At 41.9% G+C, this 18,020-nt stretch overlaps 1 protein-coding gene across 1 annotated transcript; it reads right to left on the minus strand.

Annotated features, from left to right (window-relative positions):
- Positions 1-14,094: 14,094 nt before the first annotated feature.
- On the minus strand, positions 14,095-17,880 carry NANP (N-acetylneuraminic acid phosphatase). Its single transcript, XM_063125626.1, has 2 exons — positions 17,728-17,880; positions 14,095-15,458 (listed from the first exon to the last, which is right to left on the minus strand). The coding sequence occupies exons 1-2, from the start codon at positions 17,815-17,817 to the stop codon at positions 14,736-14,738; spliced, it is 813 nt and encodes a 270-aa protein (XP_062981696.1). The 5' UTR covers positions 17,818-17,880; the 3' UTR covers positions 14,095-14,735.
- Between the last annotated feature and the right edge of the window lie 140 nt (positions 17,881-18,020).

The raw sequence follows: 18,020 nt of genomic DNA on the forward strand, positions 1-18,020 counted from the left end.
ATGGCAGTCACTGACTTCCCCACCCACCCACTCCAGGTAATAAATGTCCTGCAGCGGCAGAAGTAGTTGCCAGTTAATGGGGCTGGGAAGGAATTTTACCTACATACCAATTAGCCAAGATGGTGCAGGGTTTTTTGCTGTCCCCATTGCAAGATTAATTCCATTGTAAATATGTTGATCTGGACTAAATTCTTTGTGGATGCTTTGTTTTATAACATTTATCACAACTATGTAGGTGTGATAGGCATGGGACTGAATCCATTGGTGAAGGGGAGCAGGATTAGAGATGCCTGTAAAGGATATCAGGGATGTAGCACCAAGATCAGCCCAGCATGGGGGCTGCAAGCTGGCCACATCTGGGGTGGTGAAGGAAAGGGTTTCATAACAGTGATCCATGCCATGGTGTGCCTCTGGCCCTGCCATCCACCACCAGCACTCCAAGTGCGGGGAATCAGAAGGCAGGCGGGCTGACCAATTACAGGATCCACATCCTATGCCACCACCAAGCCTATTCAAGTGAAAGTCAATATAAAGTTGTGGCCAATTTATTAATCCAGATATGTCTGTGTGTCTAATTTGTTCTCTTCCCTTTGCCAACTGGGCCCAGTTAAGCGCTAACCTAACAAGGCAAGAATTGACCTTCATGGGAAGAATGGGAGAAATGGGACAATGAGCGATTTATTGTATGCTCATATTTAACCACTCACAAAAGTTTGTAGGTCATTTACATGACTTCATCAACCTCCAGGATGTCTCCAACACTTTCCCCTGGTAATCTCACTTTTTTTAAAAAAAAAATGGAGACAATGTAGTATTTAAAATAAAGGTGGGATTAATTAAGCCCCTAGATGGGGCTATTTCATTGAACTTTATGGAGCATTGCCCAGAGAGGAAATTTTCAATTACAAATCACATGGTCGCCATTGGTCACTATCTAAAGACGCCCATAGTGAACATGGAAAGACAGGAGAGAGAAAAGGCTGGTAAGGATGGGGCTTTTTTTCTTAATGTAGAGATGCCCAATATTTCTAGTTCTTGTTATGTACTTGTGGCACATTGTACTAGTCTAGATCATGGCAGATTGATAGTGGTGGCCTCATATCATCTGTAGGGGAGACTGACTTCTTGAGTTAGAATTCCACCCCTGTCTGAAAGCAGCTTCTACTACCAATAAACATCATTTTCAAGAATCTCTTAATAGTGGGGAATTCTTGCAATTATTTTCCTTTACTTGCCTTTTCCTAGGTGCTTATTCCTGCATTTTATCTCACTGACACTTATTCCAACAAAGTGGTATGTAATTATAATTATTGAAATTGAAATTTGGTGTTAATCCTATATGTTCAAAAGAAACATCTGCTTTATAGTATGCTGCAACAATATGGAGTTTGCTATATAGCATCAACACTTTGCTAAGTGGTACTTACAGGAGTCATGCAGTGCTAAACTAACTTTTGATATACTTTTTAAGCAACACCTTATGAGCCTAGAGACAAATTCACTTTTGATTTTGAAGTTTGCTACAATGTAGAAGCACATAATTAACTCATTAATGAATGGCCTGCCACACAGGAAATGTTATAAATAACACCTGGTTTGTACTCTAAAGGCAGAAACACACCCTTTCTTGCCTTTTTTAACTAAGTTCCTTGTGCCTCATAAAAAGCTATTTTTAAACAAAACTGAACAACTTAATGTAGATGTGAGAACAAACAGGGCAACATATCTGCCTCTAGCGACTCCAGTGGAAGGTAGAAGCTATAAAATAGAAATGGCATGTGTCTTTAGACAATTCCATGGTCACTTGAACCAGGAAAGAAGCCGCTACACTCAATCATACTACCAGCAGCTGCAGGAAACCTTTGTGAGTCCTTGGCTGCGTTTGGACAACACAATAGTCAATGGTAGGTTAATTGTCAACTCCATGGTTGATTATCGAGGGGGTACTCCCCGCACAAAATGATTATAATCGACTGTGGTGTGGATTAAGGCAGCATTGAGTTGACTATTACTCAATGGTGTGCTTGATTGACACCCCCCACCATCCTCCTGCTGGTATCCCATCAGCCATTGTGAGTTATGCCAACTGGAATAGAGCAGCAGCCACCTCTTTGGTTGCTCTTGCCAGAGGACTCTATATTCGCAGATAATAACCAACTGTATGCGAGGAAATAGTCAACATGCCTGACAGATGAAACGATAGCCAACGATTGTTCATATAATCAACTGTGCACAGCGTTGGTTATTTGCTTTGGTTATTTCAGCCGAATAACCAACCGTGGTGTGGAAAAGTCCTGACAGATGACACAATAACCAACCGTTGACTTTTTAACCTACTGTTGACTATTTAACCCACCGTTGGTTATCGTGTTGTCTGAACCCAGTCCTTAAGTGTCACCGGCTATGTGAAGGACAGAGAAAGAAAGCTTAGAAGATATCAATTATGTCTTCCACAAATTACTTTAATCCTGCAGTTGATCAAGCAAGGACATAAACACAATCTCTGTTTCATAATGAAGAGCATGCTGGATCTATCCAAGGATCTATTGCACCCAGTCTTTTGTTCACATAGTGGCCAACAGCTGGCTGTGGGAAACTCACAAGTAGGACATGAATCAAGAATACCCTCCTGCTAATGTTTCTCAGTAACTGGTATACATAGGCATACTGCCTCTGATAGAGAGATAGCATATAACCATCTTGATGAGTAGCCATTGACTACTCATTGACTACTTATCCTCCATGACTCAAAGGGTCTGAAGATATTTTAGAGGTGGCTCACTATTCTAGCAGCTGGAATGAGGCAAGATAGAAATGGATGACTGAAATGAATAACTATACATAAGGACACAGACCATCACAGAGGACCTTGGCATAGTATTGTACCATGCCTTACTTTAAAAGTAAATACTGAGCTTTAACAAGAACATCTTCCTTCATTTCCAGATGCAGTATGCTGTATAATGTTCCCAAATTCAGAAGACTCAGGCCTTAGCTAGACCAGTGGTTATCCCAGGCTGATACCCGGGATCGCCCCTGTGTGTCCAGATGACACACAGAGGATCCTGGGATCAGGGAGGGATCATCCCTCCCTGGCCCTGAAATGCAGCTCTACACTTTGTGCCCAGTTTTTCCTGCGGTCTCGGGCTGAACCCGAGACCGCGAGCGTGTGGCCCAGCTCTGCGCAATTATTCGCGCAGAGCCAGGAGCACTGCGCCCTTCAGGGCTAGGGTTGGGGGAGCAGGGAAATCAATTTTAAAAAAAAACACCCTACCTTTAGTTGCTCAAGTGCTCATGCACAGATGGCCCTTTAAAAAAAATGGCAGGTGCCACGCCTCTCTTCTTGAGGTCGTCGCGCCTTACGTGTAAACGAGGGCGAGATCTTGCGTTATTCACAATGCAAGGTCTCCCCTCCTCTCCCCCGGATTTTCAGTTAGGGCTAGCAAAGGCCTCAGTCATGAAAGGCCAAAAAAAATCAGAGCCCAAATTTGGAAAGGTGATGCCATACTAAGGCTCAACTGCACAGTCTGCACAGCTCGACTGACTTGATAAACCTCAAGGTGTAGCCATGCCAGGAGGACTGGCAGATCTTTTGAATACGCTTTTGTTATTTTCTCAGCTGTTGGCTGCCAAGGTATGTGGTTTGGCAGAGTGGAAGGAGGTTTCTTGTTTTGTTTTGTTTTTGTTCCCCTGTGTCAACACATTGGATTGGGAGATCAAAACATATTACTAATAAGTTCTTGCACGCACGCATGAGATATTGGCAATCCAAACAGCTTCCCTGTCATTTCAACAGTTGAGAGTCACAGGATGTATCCCCGTCGTTACCATTTGCTTTGTGGATTTTCCAGAAGGGTTGGAACAATTTGCTTTATTATAGCCTAAATGAAGGGTGCCAAAGTCAGTAGGAAAGTGAAGGGTTTGTTGTTTTCTTCTCAGCTGTGATGCCAACATTTGGCCTTGGGAGAACTTAAGGATGCCAATTTCACCTCTGAATGAGAGACACAATGTACAGTAAATAGGAGAAAATTAAGACCATAAAAAGAGTCAGGCTGAATCAGACAAAACACCTATCTAGTCCACAGTGGCCAACCAGCTGCTTGTGGGAAGCCCACAAATAGGACGTCAGTGCAACAGCAACCACCCAACCCACTTGTTTTCCCCAGCAACTGGTATGCATAGACATACTGCTTTTGATACTGGAGGAAATATATAGCCATCATGACTTATAGCTATTGATAGCCTTATCCTCTATGAATTTGTCTAGTCTTATTATTATTATTATTTATTTATATAGCACCATCAGTGTACATGGTGCTGTACAGAGTAAAACAGTAAATAGCAAGACCCTGCCGCATAGGCTTACAATCTAATAAAATCATAGTAAAACAATAAGGAGGGGAAAAGAATGCAAACAGGTACAGGGTAGGGTAAGCAGGCACAGGGTAGGGTAAAACTAACAGTAGAAAGTAACAGTAGAAGTCTGCACAACATCAAGTTTTAAAAGCTTTAAAAGCTTTTAAAGCCATCCAAATTTGTGGCCATCACTACATCTTGTAGTAGAGAATTCTATACGCAATGTGTGAAGACGTACTCCCTTTTATCTGTCCTGAATTTCCCACCATTCAACTCCATGGAATGATACAGGGCTGTAGTATTAGTGGGGAGGGAGAAAAAATATCTCTTGTTATCATTCCCTACCAGCAGGCTTGGGAAAACCCAAAGATTTGCAGAAAACAAACCTGAGGTGGAAGCCTTTCAAAACCCCCGAATGAAGTCTGTGCATGCTCTGCACAGATTGCTGATTGTGAGGGACTGGACCTAAAACTGGGGAGAGGGGAAACAGAATGGAATAGTTGGAAATCTACTTTAGGCCCCTGTCTTTATGGTGGTGCTTTGGTGCCGTGAGGCGCCTTGAGTTCCTTCCCGACATCTGCATGCGAAGGAACGCATGTGTGAACTTTTCCAGTCTTTAAAAGTTAAAAAAAAAAAAAAGAGGAAAGGAACGGGGCCATTCCTCCCCCCTTTTTAATTTTATTATCTGCATCTCCACAGCTGTGCAGATACAGATAATAAAAATAAGAAATGGGGGGAGGAATGGGCAGCCAGAGGGACAACACAAAGAGAGGGGGCAGGGACTCTGGGCAAACCACCTCTCTTCTCTGAGCAGATACAGATAATAAAAATTCTTTAAAGGGGGAGGAAAGGCCTCGTTCCTCTCCTCCCCCCATTTTTTTTTTTTTTTTTACTTTTACAGGCGTGGAGCCGCCCATGGCAACCAATCAGTGGGTGCTATGGGCTCCGCTGCCAAAAAAGTTGGGGTAAGTGCCCGACTTTTTTGGAGCGGAGTTTCCAGGGTTTGCCCCTTAATGGCTTCACAATGGTGGCTGCATCATGTAGATGACGTGTTGCTACTGCAAAGCCACCCTGGGGCAAACCCTTCGTGTAGATATGCCCTAAATGTATTCTCTGGTGAAATCCCCAAAGCGAAGGAGACCATATGGAAAGGAGGACAGGGCTCCTGTATCTTTAACAGTTGTATTGAAAAGGAAAATTCCCTCTTCATCACAACAGTTAAAGCTGCAGGAGCTATGCTAGAGTGACCAGATACAAACGAGAGCAGGGCTCCTGCAGCTTTAACTGTTGTGATGAAGAGGGAATTTCACCAGGTGCTCCATGAAAAGCAATGACACCTGCTGAAATTCCCTTTTCTATGCAACTGTTAAAGATACAGGAGCCCTGTCCAACTTTGTATCTGGTCACAAAATGCATCCATCCACTCCTAATTCAGAGATTTTCACTTCTATATATGTAGAGTAAGGAACTAAAGCTTGAAAAATGGCAAATTTAGAAACACATACTAGGCACCCAAAACGCAAAAATACTGACAAAAGAATGATCGTAATTCACCTGGGATAGTCCCTGTTTTGTCTTGTAACTATCTCTCATAAATTAGAACAGTTGGAGCATATGGACACCACATTTTCTTGACACAGGCAAGCTATTCTGATCTGGGCAAGCTATTCTGAACTGTCAGCCTATTAAAATAATTTGAGGAGACGTTTTGGTCAATATTTTGCAGTTATATACAAAGCCTGATTGTTTCTGGTTTTGGAATCTATTTTTAAAAACAGCAATGACAGGGCCATGTACTTCTAGATGAGGCCTTTATCACGTAATCATCTTGCCTCAGTCACAGAATTTGTCTTCCACTTGTAACCGGCCTGTGTTTTCCCATTGCTTCTTCCTTCTTTTCTCTTTCCACAAAATCTCCATTAGGGGGGACAGAATATCTGGATAGTTAGCACTAGGAGCCCTCTGTCTGGATGCACCCAGGGTCAGGGGGTTAAGTTTCAATGGTTGTTTAATATAAGGATGGATTTCTTTCCCCTACCTAGATTTACTAGAAGGATTTACAAAGAAATCTACTTTAAAGTCCTGCTGATACTTGGATTTAATACATCCCTTGAAGGATTAAAATTATGCCAAACACATCATTTACCTGATACCCTGGAAACAAACTATTTCAGGAAGATAACTTAATGTTTATTTTCCCTTTTGTTAAGGGAGCATATTATTCAGGTCTGTCAAGATGGGTGTGGTTGGCTGCTCTTCAAACTAAAATGTGCTCTAAAAGATTAAAGTAGTGCTTGGCACCGTTTCAGACAAAACAACGTATCTGTGTACAAAATGCCACCAAATGGCATGTAGAACAGCCTTCTCTTCCACAATTACACAAGGTCTTTACACCTCATACAAAAAGCTCAAGTGTCTCAGCTTCTTCATTTACTCTAATTAAATATGGTATGTGAGGAAAACACTGGATCTCCCTCTGTTTATATGTTTTTTTCAGTGTATGTTGTGAGACAAGTTGAATGAGCAGGCTGATGCTGCAGCTAGCAACAATGCATAGACCTAATTACCTTGTAAAACTGTTTAAAGGAAAGCTAAGACCAAGTAAGCATTGCAAGCAAAAGTTTGCGTCACCCATGGCTGAATTGCTAGGCGTCATCTCAAGCTGAGGACTGGGATCAGGCTATGAATTCTATTCCTTGCCCTCTTCTCCCAATAAATTTCTATTACAGTTGGTGCCAGTTCAGAGATTCCACTATTGTGCTGGGTTTTGAGGAGAAGTAATAGGTGGGTGTCATCAGTTTAATGAGGGCAGTGAACTCCAAACCTTGCCCAACCTCTCCCTGCAGGGAAGGAAGATAACAAGATGGCGCCCTGCATCATCAGCAACTGAAATCACCATTCTCATGGAGTGGAGCTACCTCCAGAATCCTTCTTGTTAAGTAGGAATGCAGAGATGTCCCTATCGTTTGGAAGAGGGAAGCAGCCGCCTCAGGAAGCAGATTTTAAATATTATGAAAGAGCAGCAAATTTTGATTATTTAAATAATAATAATAATAATAATAATAATAATAATAATAATAATAATAATTGCATTATTACTCACAGGAAGGTGGAGAGCCACTTGTATTTTCTGCCTCAAATGCCAAAATAACCTGACCAGCTTCTGAGACTATGTGCCAGGACTTAAGACATCCTTCCCCAACCTGGTGCCCTCCAGATGTTTTGGAAGAATAATAGAATTGGAAGCAGCCATTTAGGCCATCAATCCCAAAACATCTGGACTTAGGGATGGAAGGGTACCATTTGCTGCTCTGCCTTAGGCAGCAAAATGTCTTGAGCCAGCCCTGTACAAACAGAATCACTTCATTCCTGCTCCAAACCCAGCCAGAAGTTCCAAAGGGATACTGTGGCCAATGGTTTTGAAAGCTGCTGAGATGTCTGGGAAAAACAAACAGGACCTACTCTGCATATATGTCTCCTGACTAAGGTCATCAATCAGTACGGCCAAGGAAGTATCTGTCCAAAAACCTAGCCAAATTCAAGTTCCAAAGAAGAACAAGAATCTGGACTTGACTCACTACGACCTGCTGTACCACCTTGCAAGTGAATGGAATATGTGAGGTTATTTGGGTCCGATGAGCTTCTTCATTGAAGGTTATACAAGGCCCTGGAACATGAACTAGAGCGCTAATAAACTCAGCCAGCCTTAGCCAACATGTTAGAATTGGGCTGGGCAAGCGTCTAATACAAGTTACAAGAACTTTGTCCACATCATGTCAGAACAGCTGAAACTCTTGCAAGCAACTGCAATATGAAGAGGCTCTGGAAACCTCCTGGGACAAATCTGGAACCAGTGTAGAGGCCAGACTAGAATGGAGGCAAGTGATTTTGTCTACAAAGTGTCCCAAACAGATCACAGTGGATCACCACGCAGTCATATATGCTTCTGGAAACTCACAAGCAAAGCATCAAAGTGATGCCCATTCCCTACAGGATCCTTCCCTAACCTGGTGTCCCCCAAATATGTTGGGCTGTATCACTCATAACCCCCCAGTCAGCACCGGGTTGGGGAAGACTACCCTACAGTTTGCCTCTCATCTACCTGCCTAAAAAAACTGAGAGTTTACCTGATAAGTTGACTAACTCCCCAGAGAGAGAAACCTGCTACCACCACAAGAAGCATATGGAAGTCTGTATACGCCACCTGCTGTCTATTATATTTATTGCAATAAAAGTAATGTTTATTTAAATTGTGTTTCCTAAATCCACATTTCTCCATGAAAAATAAAACCAATGGAACGATTAAGAATTCCTGAAGTGTATTTCAGTACTGAGTATGTTCATCTTTCAACTGGACTGGCTGGAGTTATCCTGTTTCTTTCTTTTCTTAGCATATTTTATATCCTGTGTGAAGGGTTACACTAGGTCCCAACAGTGTAGGCAGGGACAAGAGGTTGCTCAGGCTGGTGGGAGTGGAGCGACAGTTCTCACAGAAGCGCAGAAGAAATCATTCAGTCTAACTGGCAAGAGTTCTGCTTGGCCCTTGAAGGCCTTGAATCCAGAACAGCACAAGATAATTTACGCAGGGTTAACAAGTGCATGCAGGCCTATCTTCACGGAATTGAGTTTTTACAGGCAACAAGGTCACAGAAAGAAAATGGATTTCTTGACACCCTGCTTCCAAAGATCTTTCAGAGGGTTTCACAGAAATTTTTTAAAAGACAATCGCAATGAAAGGCATTGACAATAATAAGCAGTAGAGCAGCCGAAGTGTTAAGTCTGAATGAAAACAAGGACCTTCAGCTTTGAAAGATCTAAAAATCCTAGGCAAATAAATAGGTTTTCGTCTGGTGCCAAAAATAGGTGTGCAGCCCTGGGAAATGCTTTCCATACACAAGGCACAACTGTCAAAAAAGGTCTATCTTTATAGGATTTTACAGAAATAATTATATTTTGTGCATGCAAAAGAAGTACATGAAAGCCAAGACCAGGCCTCTTTGAATAGTCATGAAGGCAGCAATCCTGTGCCTGCTTTCCTATTGAACACAGAGAGTAAAACATGCATAGGATTGCACTGCACGTCAAGATCCTCCATACCATATAATGTTCCATACCATATTATACACAACCATACAGGTTAGGGGTAGGCTGACTTAAGTCGTGGATGATCTCGTCTTTTTTTTCCTTTTTCTTTTTAACCCTGTGGTTCAACAATATATAACTTTTTCTAACACAAGAATATACACTCATGATCTCTACACAGTAGAGACATGACTAACTTGTGATAAGCAATCTTGGGTGTGCTTAAGAATGTAAATACTTTGCAGGAACAGATCAAGGTTCAGCTTGTCCAGAATTCTGTACAAGGATCCCAGGAGCAGCAAGTGGCCAACTTAATATTGGCCAGTGGTCTATCAGTGGACCATTGTCTACCTTCTGCCTACCCTGACATAGGTTATAATATCAAAGGAAGTGGAAGGTACTGCAACAGGTTTATTGACGGGTGTGAAACAATGCAAAAATGCATCAAAAATGCTTTTATATTTCTGATATACATAGAGCAGATACTTTCAATGTATCTGAGAATTAAGTTTAGAATAGAACCAAATGACTCCCCCCCACCCATCCTGTTACAGTCAGGAAGGAAGCAGCTTGTTTCTGTTGCTGATGCGTTTTCATGCTGAAAGAAAAAAGGAGAATATTCAGGACCCATCTCAGTTAAATGCCAACAAAAGATACAGTGAAAAGCATCAACAGTTTGGGAAACAAAAGCCTGCAACATGTTTATGGCAGTTGCTCTGAATCCCTAGCTCTGCGAAGAAAGATTTTTGTACGCCATGAAAAATAAGCCATGCCAATGACACCAAACAACAACATTTAAGGTATTAGAGAGGTTAATTTGGAAAGGGTAAGAAATTAAAAACTAAAACTCCATGAAAATACCCCTTGACCCTCCCAACAGTAAAACAAAAAAAGAAAACGGGTGGTGGGTGGTAGGTAGTGCTGGTGTGGAGACTGAAAAAGTTACACACACGTTTAATGATGGGGTTTGATCCAAGACATTTTGCTGTCACTAGCAGATCAACAAATGCCACCACCCACCCCCCTTTACAAGCCAAGGGTGTGCAAGTTCTTTTGTCACTTGAGGCAGAAAATGCTACAAGTACTTCTTTTACCTCCCTAACAGTAAAAATACAACAAAATTTGCTGCCATTTCATGATGTTCCAAAACAGCTGTCTGGGGCAGCCAAATTCCAATGAGCATCACATCTGAGAAAGGTTGATCAAGTAGAAGTGTATAGTCTCAAGTTATATTCATAAGGGTGCTGTCATCACACTGCTGTAAAATGCTAGCATTAACATCAATGTTGGTACATTATTATCACACATAAAGCATTTCACATTAGCCACTGATAAATGGGTTTGTATGCATTCACACATACACACGCATATAGTCGTGTGAAAAAGAAAGTACACCCTCTTGGAATTGTATGATTTTACATAAGAGGACATAATAACAATCATCTGTTCCTTAGCAGGTCTAAAAATTAGGTAGATACAACCTCAGATGAACAACAACACATGACATATTACACCATGTCATGATTTATTTAACAGAAATAAAGCCAAAATGGAGAAGCCATGTGTGAAAAAGTAAGTACACCGTATGATTCAATAGCTTGTAGAACCACCTTTAAAAGCAATAACTTGAAGTAATTGTTTTCTGTATGACTTTATCAGTCTCTCACCTTGTTGGGGAGGAATTTTGGCCCACACTTCTTTACAATGTTGCTTCAGTTCATTGAGGCTTGAGGGCACTTGTTTATGCACAGCTCTCTTAAGTTCCCCCCACAGCCACAGCATTTCAATCGGGTCGAGGTCTGGACTTTGACTGGGCCATTGCAACACCTTGATTCCTTTCTTTTTCAGCCATTCTGTTGTAGATTTGCTGGTGTGCTTGGGATCATTGTCCTGTTGCATGACCCAATTTCGTCCAAGCTTTAGCTGTCGGACAGATGGTCTCACATTTGACTCTAGAATACTTTGGTATACAGAGGAGTTCATGGTCGACTCAATGACTGCAAGGTTCCCAGGTCCTGTGGCTGCAAAACAAGCCCAAATCATCATCCCTCCACCACCGTGCTTGACAGTTGGTATGAGGTGTTTGTGCTGATATGCTGCGTTTGGTTTTTGCCAAACGTGGTGCTGTGCATTATGGCCAAACATCTCCACTTTGGTCTCGTCTGTCCAAAGGACATTGTTCCAGAAGTCTTGTGGTTTGTTCAGATGCAACTTTGCAAACCTAAGCCATGCTGCCACGTTCTTTTTAGAAAGAAGTGGCTTTCTCCTGGCAACCCTTCCAAACAAACCATACTTGTTCAGTCTTTTTCTAATTGTACTGTCATGAACTTTAACATTTAACATGCTCACTGAGGCCTGTAGAGTCTGAGATGTAACTCTTGGGGGTTTTGCAATTTCTCTGATCATTGCACGGTCTGACCTTGGGGTGATTTTGCTGGGACGTCCTCTCCTGGAAAGATTGGCAACAGTCTTGAATGTTTTCCACTTTTGAATCATCTTTCTCACTGTAGAATGATGGACTTTAAATTGTTTGGGAATGGCCTTATAACCCTTCCCAGATTGATGGGCAGCAGCAATTGCTTCTCTAAGATCATTGCTGATGTCTTTCCTCCTTGGCATTGTGTTAACACACACCTGAAAGCTCTAGACCAGCAAATTGAAAAAACTTTGTTTTTTATAGAGGTGGTCATACTTGCTGATGATCAATTAATCACGGGCATTTGATTAGCAGCACCTGTCGCTACTTAGCATCTTAATTCCTATGGAAGCAGTAAAGGTGTACTTACTTTTTCACACATGGCTTCTCCATTTTGGCTTTATTTCTGTTAAATAAATCATGACACGGTGTAAAATGTCATGTGTTGTTGTTCATCTGAGGTTGTATTTACCTATTTTTTAGACCTGCTAAGGAACAGATGATTGTTATTATGTCCTGATATGTAAAATCATACAATTCCAAGAGGGTGTACTTTCTTTTTCACACGAATGTATATCCCACAGAGTATTTTCCCCCCATAGAGAGTAGGCATGATTGTATTGAAGAACACTGCAAAAAACTGTAAAAATTCTAGAGTATCAAAAACTTACAAGAATGCAGAATATGATAAAATACCAAAACTCTTTGTCCAGATGGATTTTTATTATTATTGCTTTTAATTTTTATTTTTTATTTTTTAATTAATATTATTGTTGCTGCTTTTAATAATGTATTAATTTAAAATGTTTTATTTAGTTATATGTATTTTATTGTGTTTGTATTTGTGTTGTACCCTGCCTCAATCCAGTGGGAGAGGTGGGTAACAAATAAATATTATTGTTGTTGTTGTTGTTGTTGTTGTTGTTGTTATCTTTCATGTTAGTTTTTCAGGAGTTAACTCCACAATCCTAGAACAGTTCCTCATATAGCTTCTTCTACATTGCTGCAAATATGTGGTTTCAGAATGGAACTTTTTATTGGGAATCCTGGCATAGTTTTCCATCAGTTTTATACATTGCAAACAACTTTCTGTGCTTGAACTTCTCCACTAAATTGCAAATGAAATTTAGCCTACTAAATTTCATTGAAATTCAAACCATAGCCTAGTCTACACCAAGCAGGATATTGCACTATGAAAGCAGTATGAAAGCAGTATATGGTATGTGTCAATGGGCCCCAACGGTTGTCAGTGCGCTTCAATACCGCTATAAAGCAGTAGTGTGGCTCCTGCCTTTTTTATACCGCTTTCATAGTGGTGAAAATTACTATACTTGGTATAGATTAGGCCCATATTCACTCTTTTCTTTCTCAAGGCAGAATATGCATTATCTTGGTAAATGTGTTTGTCTGGTAACAGTAAATTGGGTTGGGGGGCCTTTGGCAGGGAAAATCAGTGAGTAGGAAGGTGGTACTTAATCTTCCGCCACCTACCAATTCTTCCCCATAAATTCAGGGCCTGCTCCAATTGGGCTACTACCACCCCCACCCCCACATACACACACAAAACAAACAAGGCTAACTGACATCAATTGCCCTGGGTAACCGAAGGAGTGAGGGAGACAGGAGCAGGCAAAAGGAACATCAGGGCCTGCTCCAGTTAGACTGCCCCCCTCCCCCACTGGAAGATGAGAGGGGAAGCAGGGTCATTCTACTAGCCCTGCTAAGACACAATTTCCCCATCCCTTCCCTACCCATCCCTTTTTCCTTGTGTGTCATGTCTTTTTAGATTTTAAGCCTGCAGGGAGGGGTTGTCCTTTTTTTTTCACTGGGTGTAAGCCACTCAAGGAGCCGTTTTGGCTGAGCATCAGGATCAAATACTTTAAATACATAAACTTCTCCTCCCCCAAGCTGATTTTTCTCCAGTTGTGTTTATTCCTGGTCTCAGACGAAGTTAAGGAAAATGGCTGAGAGAGAGAGAACATGGGAGAGAATTGACAGGTAGGGCAATAGGTAAGCACATCCCACTCCTAACCACTGATTCTTGCCTGCAATGTCCATCCCTGAAATAGTATTGTGAGGCAAACTTGGGAATCCCATGTTTTCAGCATATTGCATAGTACTTCTCTAACTAGAAAGAGAATCCTAAAAGCAATTATGCCTGTCAAATCACACATATGATGTAGTGTGCCAACACGAGCCAGTTTTAGTCAAACAAGCCAGTTAAACTGAATTATCTGGATTGAAGATGTTTTGCATTTTATATCATTGTGTCAGCTCATTTTCAACAACATAATCTTGATCTCACACTTTGAATTGTCCCACTGAAAACAATGGGACTTGCCTCCAAATTAATGCATTTAAAATTGGATTGAATGTTTTGAAAACTGGTTTGTCTGATCATCTTATGTGCTGCCATTGGAAACTTCCAGATTGGACTTTGGGTTTCGTTGAAGGAAACAGAAATATTATATTTTCAATATCAAGCACCTCAGCTTAACTAGGTTATAGATTTGATTGCTATTAACTAGTTTCTTTCTAAAGAAAAAAAAGTAATGGAGAATTTTCCGGTCAGCACTTTTCTGCTCTTTGAATTCAAACAAATATATGAACTTGTTCAATAAATAAGCTTGCATGGGCAGAATGGGTGGCCTTAGGGCCACACTTTGACTGTTTCTGTGAGAAGTGAACACAAAAGGCATATTTGAAAGGGTTTCCTGATGTTTGTGCAGCATGTGAACACAGTTAATGCGGGACGGAATGGAGAAATCAAATGTAATTGTAGCCAAAGTAGGGTGTGCGGTTGTTTTAATGTTCACACCACAAAGCACTGAAGAAAAACCAATGTAAGCTACACATATAAAAATACGCTTCAACATGAATCCTAGGAGGCTAAAGTCCTAGATTCCCCAGTGGAACTATCACACACATTACAAAAACCAGCCACCTTGTTAATTTCTAAGTTAGCATTTCCTTTGTTCTGTAAAAGTCCTGGAAGATCAAGAACCGAAGAAATAATATAGTGAGGGACCGGAGGAGTGTCTTTTGGAGCAGCTATACTTTTATTTATCCAGATAGTTGCTTTCAGGCCTGCATTCAGGCCTCCTTGAATATCTGTATCTAGAGAGTCACCAACCATCACACAGTCCTCAGGCTGAACCCCTAGAAGGTCACAACAGTGACGAAATATAGAAGATGCTGGTTTCTCTTCTTTTTGCTCTCCTCCTACAACAATGGCATCAAAGTATGGTTGACAAGCACAAGCTTCAATCTTCTCTCTTTGTGTCTGCGTGTCTCCATTGGTGAGCAGAAGCAAACGGACAATCTTTCTAAGGTCACTGAGCATCCCTCGAATCTCCTCTGCCAAGGTCAAATGTTGCAGACGGGTAGTTTTCCAAAGAAAATAACATTCTACTGCCAGATTCCGATTGGCTGTTCCTCCCTTTATTTCTTGTATAGCTTCCTCCCAGTGCTGAATCCTCAGGTCAGTAATGCACATCTTAGAAGGATCGTGGCATTCTTTGAGGAGTTTGGCTTGGACTTTATCACAAATCATGCGAGCTTCTCTTTCATCACAATGATGCTCTGACTGTAAGACATTTATCACCTATGAAGAGACAGTCAAAAACAGAACAGGTTCAATCCTACAATTGTTCCCCTGGTATAAACAAAAGCATGATTACAATAAGAACCTGCTATATGAAGGATAAATTATAGTTTTGCTGTTGTTTATTCATTCAGTCATTTCCGACTCTTCGTGACTTCATGGACCAGCCCACGCCAGGGTTTTCTGTCGGCCGTTGCCACCCCTAGCTCCCCCAAGGTCAAGTCTGTCACCTCCAGAATATCATCCATCCATCTTGCCCTTGGTCGGCCCCTCTTCCTTTTGCCTTCCACTTTCCCTAGCATCAGCCTCTTCTCCAGGGTATCCTGTCTTCTCATTATGTGGCCAAAGTACTTCAGTTTTGCCTTTAATACCATTCCCTCAAGTGAGCAGTCTGGCTTTATTTCCTGGAGTATTTCCTGGAGTATTTTAGTTACAAAGCTAGTATTTATGAAGTGACAATCCTGGTGGACCAGGGATGGGGAATGTGTGGCCCTCTAGATGTTGCTGCACTGCAGTTCCCAACGTCCCACATCATTGGCTTTGCTGGTTAGGGCTGATTGGATTTTCAGTCCCAAAACAGCTGGAGGGCCACATAATCCCTATTCACGTCACAGGCACTGTTTCAAAGGGCATAAAATACATTGTCTTGTCTTTTAGAGTTCATTCAGTCATTATTTGTGGATGTTTCTTCTCTCATGAGAGTCAGCTACAATGTGACACATGAGATAGAATTTGGGTATGTCAGCCACAACAATTTCTGCAATACAGAGAACTCCAACATTCACAGGAATTACAGTAGCTGATACCTGTGAGCACTCCATGCTCCCGTTACATTGCTTAAACAAATCAACAAAGCTGCCAAAATTAAAGGGAGGGCTGCTCTAAACCCATATCCTGATAGCAGCACTAGAGCTATTAATTCTATTCTACATTTACAATAGAAGCTCCCCTTTTGTGAAAAGTGGTAACACACAGCAAGGTTGGATATTCAAACACTAGAGCTTTCTCTATACAAGGCCACATTTCTGAACCCAGCTGTGTAAAATCCTTTTAACCACCTCCCTGGCTGCGTATAGATAGGCTACGTCAGTGGTTCTCAACCTTCCTAATGCCGCAACCCTTTAATACAGTTCCTCATGTTGTTCCTCATGTTCCCCATAAAATTATTTTCGTTCTTCTCTACACGATCCATTGTCATGGGATGGTTTGCTAATGAAAATAATACATAACAATAGCTTTAATAATACAAAAGATTATAATGACATAGTTCAGTCAATACAGTTTTCTAAGACCATCGGAAATATGTGTTTTCCGATGGTCTTAGGCGACCCCTGTGAAAGGGTCATTCGACCCCCAAAGGGGTCCCGACCCACAGGTTGAGAACCGCTGGGCTACGTTATCCCAAACAAACATTTGCTTTAGAATACCTGAGATCCATTCTCCTCCATTTTGAAACAGAAAATCATGACTCATTTTGTGAAATACAATTATGATGCATATTCAAGGGTTGGTGTTATTTTGTTGATTCGGAACAGATCTGTCCCTCACATCCTGTAATTCTATTAAAAAAAGAAGTGTGCAGGAACCTTCTCCTTTATCCCTGCACACTGCCAAATAATGCAGCTTTCTCTTATTCTGGCTTAATTAACCCAGAACAAATCGCCTAACTTCTAATTCCTAGCTAATTGTGACCGAATGTGTAATCAACACCCGCCTTGTCAGCAAAACTCACAGATCCATAGGTTCACCTCTGAGTCTATCTTCATCTGTACACAATGATGCTCTAAGAAAGGCTATGCAATGCACCCAGTGTCCCTTTCCCTACAGAGAATAACAGAACCTTTTCCCCTGAAAACCTTCAAGGGAGGAGATCCCATGAACCCTGACCGTCACAGAGCGGAGAGTGTTACCCTTTGGCATGAATCACCCGGGTGGAACTGGTTGTGGGGACAGAGTTTACATCTTCTTTATGAGAGTCATAGCAGAAAAAGATTTAATAGCCAGATTCAGAGAAGGAATCCTTTGAAAATACAGCTCTATCGCAGCTTTTCTCAACATGGAGTCCTCCAAATGTGTTGGACAACTCCCACAACCGCTGACACACACACACCCCTGCAGCTGGGGAATGTGGGAGTTGTAGTCCAACACATCTGGAGGACACCGATTTGGGGAAGACTGCTCTAACGTTCGGCCTTTCTACCTGACTAAACTTATGGTGCTTCCTGGTTTCTTGATGGCGCGGGAACGGGTGGGAAGGAGCAACCGGTACCTCTTCGATGGCTCTCCTGCCTGCCGCGGCGGTATCGATCAATGTGTTGTCCAAGTCGAAGAAAACCGCCTTGACGCCTTGCAGCCCCATAGCAGCAGCAGCTTCGCCCGGGTCGCAGCGGATCCTGCTGACGAGGAGAAGAGCATCGCTCGCCGCCACCCTGCCCTAACCTCAGCTAGTCGATTCATTCACTTGTCTCGCGTGATTTGGCGAGACAACCCGAGAGAAGGCGAGAGCACGCTTGGAAGGCGAGAGGGACGCGCCACTTGCACCCGCCGGAGGCTTCCGTCGTT

This window comes from Elgaria multicarinata, chromosome 4 (genome assembly GCF_023053635.1).
Source record: "Elgaria multicarinata webbii isolate HBS135686 ecotype San Diego chromosome 4, rElgMul1.1.pri, whole genome shotgun sequence".
In the NCBI taxonomy this organism is placed as follows: Eukaryota; Metazoa; Chordata; class Lepidosauria; order Squamata; family Anguidae; genus Elgaria; species Elgaria multicarinata.

Coding starts and splice junctions, on each gene's coding strand:
- NANP (XM_063125626.1), bottom strand. CDS start 17,817: ATGGGGCTGCAAGGCGTCAAGGCGGTTTTCTTCGACTTGGACAACACA. Junction 15,459..17,727: donor GCAGGAGAGCCATCGAAGAG/GTACCGGTTGCT, acceptor GTCTCTTCATAG/GTGATAAATGTCTTACAGTC.